Source organism: Perca flavescens, chromosome 17 (assembly GCF_004354835.1).
Source record: "Perca flavescens isolate YP-PL-M2 chromosome 17, PFLA_1.0, whole genome shotgun sequence".
Classification (NCBI taxonomy): domain Eukaryota; kingdom Metazoa; phylum Chordata; class Actinopteri; order Perciformes; family Percidae; genus Perca; species Perca flavescens.
The window spans coordinates 31,935,214-31,940,213 of record NC_041347.1 but is presented as its reverse complement, the minus strand read 5'-3'; the positions used below and the strand labels follow the sequence as shown (position 1 = coordinate 31,940,213).

The 5,000-nt window shown below is 45.2% G+C and overlaps 1 protein-coding gene across 1 annotated transcript in view; it reads left to right on the top strand.

Annotated features, from left to right (window-relative positions):
• Positions 1 to 5,000, top strand: part of LOC114572631 (spectrin beta chain, non-erythrocytic 1) — a 216,605-nt gene that overhangs the window by 154,457 nt on the left and 57,148 nt on the right. Inside the window, exons 17-18 of the mRNA XM_028604335.1 lie at positions 121 to 272; positions 4,425 to 4,643. Of these exons, the coding sequence (XP_028460136.1) occupies positions 121 to 272; positions 4,425 to 4,643 (371 nt within the window). The remainder of the gene's footprint in view (positions 1 to 120; positions 273 to 4,424; positions 4,644 to 5,000) is intronic.

The following is a 5,000-nucleotide window of genomic DNA, read 5'->3' as shown; positions in this document are numbered from 1 at the left end:
AGACACACAGACAGACACACAGACAGACACACACACACACAAAAATCAAATTTCTCTCTCTCTCAATTGTCTGTCATGACAATTCCTCCTCTTCCTCCCCCCCTTCTTCCTCTTCCTCAGGTTATAAGCCGTGTGATCCTCAGATCATCCGCGATCGGGTCGCCCACATGGACTTCTGCTACCAGGAGCTGAGTCAGCTGGCGGCCGAGCGCCGCGCTCGCCTCGAGGAGTCCCGTCGCCTCTGGAAGTTCTTCTGGGAAATGGCCGAAGAGGTTCAGTATCATTAATCCCCGTTATTATAGTTATTAATACTTTAAATTCATCCATTCAGCATTTAGTTATACACGAGAGATCGACATCGGGTCACATAGACAAAGAAAGCAACACGGAAACGGAAGCCGCGCCATCAGAAGAACATAGGAAGACATCAGATAAACATATCAGGACAACCGGGATGTCAAACTCGAGGCCCGAGGGCCAAATCAGGCCCCTCGCAGATTTTGATCCGACCCGCATATCAATTTAGGTTCACAATAAATGTCGGCCCACCTAGTTTTTATCACTTTTTGCCGATGCTTTTAGATAGATAGATAGATAGATAGATAGATAATACTTTATTTATCCCACAATGGGGAAATTCCCTTATTACAGCAGCAGTTTTTCCACAATAACAACAAACCGACAAACAACCAAACAAACAACAGGCAAACAACAGACAATGTGCAAAAAAAAAAAATCCTGTAATGTAAGTAAGTAATTGACGTGAAATTAGATTGAAAAATGTTGCCGCTTTTTCCCCCCGCGTTTCTTTAAGTTGTTTTTGATGCTTTTTTCATCTGTTTTTCTATGATGGCTTAGGCGGTTACACGCTGGCTGCGTGGCGTGGGCTTTGTCAGCTGCGTGGCGTGTCCGTTTATATTTGGGTTCCCGTAGTAACAGGTTAGAGTGTGCACACTGCCTGCATGACACGCACGTCTCAGGCGCGACTCCAGCATGCTAGAACCGACGCCGATTTTTCACGCGACACGCAAGCGTGTTGGAAGCGTTTCCAGGCAACATACATATTAATTAATGACATTTTGATGTTTGAAAGTCTCGAGGTTTTGATATAAATGCAGATATATAAATGTAATTAAAAAAAAAAAAAAAAGGGCTCGATACTGCCTAAACGCTGGTATCGTTATCGGGAAGTACTGAGTTTATGCACCGATCTGATACCACGTAATAAAGTCCTAAAGAAAATCTGCGTTAAAGTACTTTATATTTTCTTTTTCCGTTATAACCGACTGTCTGACTGGATAATAAAAGAAAGTTCTGTGGCATTCATTGTTTGAGTTTGTTCATGTTTCACAAAGAGTTTAACCTGAGCCAGACAGACAACAAAGATAGAAATAATATCACATCCATACAGGGATAGTAGTATACAGCTGTTATACATCATATCACATCTATACAGGGATAGTAGTATACAGCTGTTATACATCATATCACATCCATACAGGGATAGTAGTATACAGCTGTTATACATCATATCACATCCATACAGGGATAGTAGTATACAGCTGTTAAAACAAATATATGAAAAAAATATATGACACACTGGTATCAGATCGGTACTCGGTAAATCCACGCATCTGACACGCAACAGAAACGCCATGCTCACGCCACGCAGCCAGTGTGTAACCGGCCTGAGGAACTTTTTTGCTGACTTTTTTTAGGGCTTTATGTCGACCAAACTGTAAGGGAGAAGACTTTATAAGACATGCAATAATACAGTCAAAGATATTTGTCTTTTTCAAAATGAAAGCATGTCAATACACTCTACATGTGTGGCCCTTGGTGTGATTCTTACTTTCCAACGTGGCCCTCTGGGAAACTGAGTTTGACACTACTGATGTAAAGCCATCACAAGTAGAAGTTTGGAGTAGGGCTGTCCTCGACTAAAGATATTCTTAGTCGACTAACACTTACAGGATTTTGCCGACTAATCGATTAGTTGATTTAATTGACAGAGCTGTGAGCTTTGAGAGGTGGTTAAGACTAGAAAAGCACAATATAAATGTAGTTAATTAACCATCTGTAAAACTGAGTTTCTCCACAATTAATCCTGCAAAAGCACCACTTTAAATCTCGTGTTTACCAGAAATGTGCTCAGAAGTTTCTTGGAAATGAGTAATTAAGCATGAATAAACATAAAAATGAATAATCGACTAAAAGAAATCTTAGTCGACTAAGACCAAAACTACTGATTAGTCGACTAATCGAGTAAGAGGTGGCAGCTCTAGTTTGGAGGTTTGAAATCACATTACTAAAATGTCCAAAATGCACAGGTTGTTCTTCCCATCAACCATTTTGGGCATTTTAAGGTCTTTATTTGACAGGACAGCTGAAGACATTAAAGGGGGGAGAGAAAGAAAGGGGGAATGACACCTAGCAATGGGCCGCAGGTCAGAGTCGAACCTGCGGCCGCTGCATCGAGGAGTAAACCTCTATATATATGGGCGCTCAACCAACTGAGCCATCCGGGCTCAGTTGCTTTTTGTCAAATAAAGCTTTTGTCATTTTTTTTTGTTAAAGCTTTTTTTTTTTATTCATGGTCTATAAATTGTTTGTATATGAAATTATACCTAATTTTTTAGTTAAAAAGCTGAATTTATGAATTATTTTGACTCAGTTTAAGATCAGAGGATGTTGATGGATAATCAGACTGGTTTATTGTCAAAGTTTAGTCAGGAGACTCTTTAAACCATTTAAACAGTTTTTTTTTTTTTTTTTTAATGCTATCAATTTGAGCAGAACACCCCAAATTCACTGAAAGTAATCTTTCATTTTACCTGTGAAGAACATCCATGCATCCATCTTAATTCCATCCATCCATCTTCGTCCGCTTATCCGGTGTCGGGTCGCGGGGGGAGCAGCTCCAGCAGGGGACCCCAAACTTCCCTTTCCCGAGCAACATTAACCAGCTCCGACTGGGGGATCCCGAGGCGTTCCCAGGCCAGGTTGGAGATATAATCCCTCCACCTAGTCCTGGGTCTTCCCCGAGGCCTCCTCCCAGCTGGACGTGCCTGGAACACCTCCCTAGGGAGGCGCCCAGGGGGCATCCTTACCAGATGCCCGAACCACCTGAACTGGCTCCTTTCGACGCAAAGGAGCAGCGGCTCTACTCCGAGCTCCTCACGGATGACTGAGCTTCTCACCCTATCTCTAAGGGAGACGCCAGCCACCCTCCTGAGGAAACCCATTTCGGCCGCTTGTACCCTGGATCTCGTTCTTTCGGTCATGACCCAGCCTTCATGACCATAGGTGAGGGTAGGAACGAAAACTGACCGGTAGATCGAGAGCTTTGCCTTCTGGCTCAGCTCTCTTTTCGTCACAACGGTGCGATAGATTGAATGCAATACCGCACCCGCTGCGCCGATTCTCCGACCAATCTCCCGCTCCATTGTCCCCTCACTCGCGAACACAACCCCAAGGTACTTGAACTCCTTCACTTGGGGTAAGGACTCATTCCCTACCTGGAGAAGGCATTCCATCGGTTTCCTGCTGAGAACCATGGCCTCAGATTTAGAGGTGCTGATCCTCATCCCAACCGCTTCACACTCGGTTGCGAACCGATCCAGTGAGTGCTGAAGGTCGCAGGCCGATGATGCCATCAGGACCACATCATCTGCAAAGAGCAGCGATGAGATCCCCAGCCCACCAAACTGCAAACCCTCCCCATCCCGACTACGCCTCGATATCCTGTCCATAAATTTTAGGGCCTAAATTAAGATGGATGCATGGATGTTCTTCAAGGGTGTCAAACTCATCTTCCCAGAGGGCCACACTGGAAAAGGAGAATCGCATCAAGGGCCAGACATGGAGAGTTGTATTTTCATGCTTTTATTTTGAAAAAGTCAAATACCTTTGACTGTATTATTCCACGTCTCATATAGTCTTCTCGCTCAAACTTTGGTCCACATAAAGCCCTAAAAAAGGCAGCAAATAGTTCCTTAAAAATCTGAGAATTCAGCAAAAGCATCAAGCAAAATAAAGATCACATTTTAAAAGTCGACTCACAGCCAACCTGTTTCCCAGCAAATCTACCAAATTCTGCTTTAAGTGTGGTGTAGTTGCCGTTTGAAAAACGGTTTCCTGTTTTTTGTTTTGGTGTACAACTAGGCGGGCCAAGATTTATCGTGAAGCCTAAATTGATACGCGGACTGGATTAGAACCTGCGAGGGGCCTTGAGTTTGACACATGTGATTTAGGCCAATTTGGTTGAAGGAAATCCATATTTCTGATATGAAAAACTTTGAAAACGGGTCAGATTTGACCCGACTCGCACCCGAAGACAACACGAGGGTTAAGAAAGTGTTTACCCGGCAGGTAGAACAACAAACGTTAACTAACCGGGTCCTGAATGTGTCTTTGGCGTGCAGGAGGGCTGGATCCGGGAGAAGGAGCAGATCCTGTCCTCCGAGGATTATGGGAAGGATCTGACGGGAGCGCTGCGACTGCTGAGTCAGCACAAAGCCTTCGAAGACGAGATGAGCGGGCGCGCCGCCCACCTGCAGCAGACCATCAGGCAGGGAGAGGAGCTGGTCGCCAACGGGCACTTCGGAGCAGACAAGATTAAAGAACGCATCCAGGACATTCAGGTACAGACAGACAGGCAGGCAGACAGACAGACAGACAGACAGGCAGGCAGGCAGACAGACAGACAGACAGACAGGTAGGCAGGGAGAGGAGCTGGTCGCCAACGGGCACTTCGGAGCAGACAAGATTAAAGAACGCATCCAGGACATTCAGGTACAGACAGACAGGCAGGCAGACAGACAGACAGACAGACAGACAGGCAAGCAGACAGACAGACAGACAGACAGGCAGACAGACAGGTAGGCAGGGAGAGGAGCGGGTCGCCAACGGGGCGGCGGAGCAGACAAGATTAAAGAACGCATCCAGGACATTCAGGTACAGACAGACAGACAGACAGGCAGACAGACAGACAGACAGAC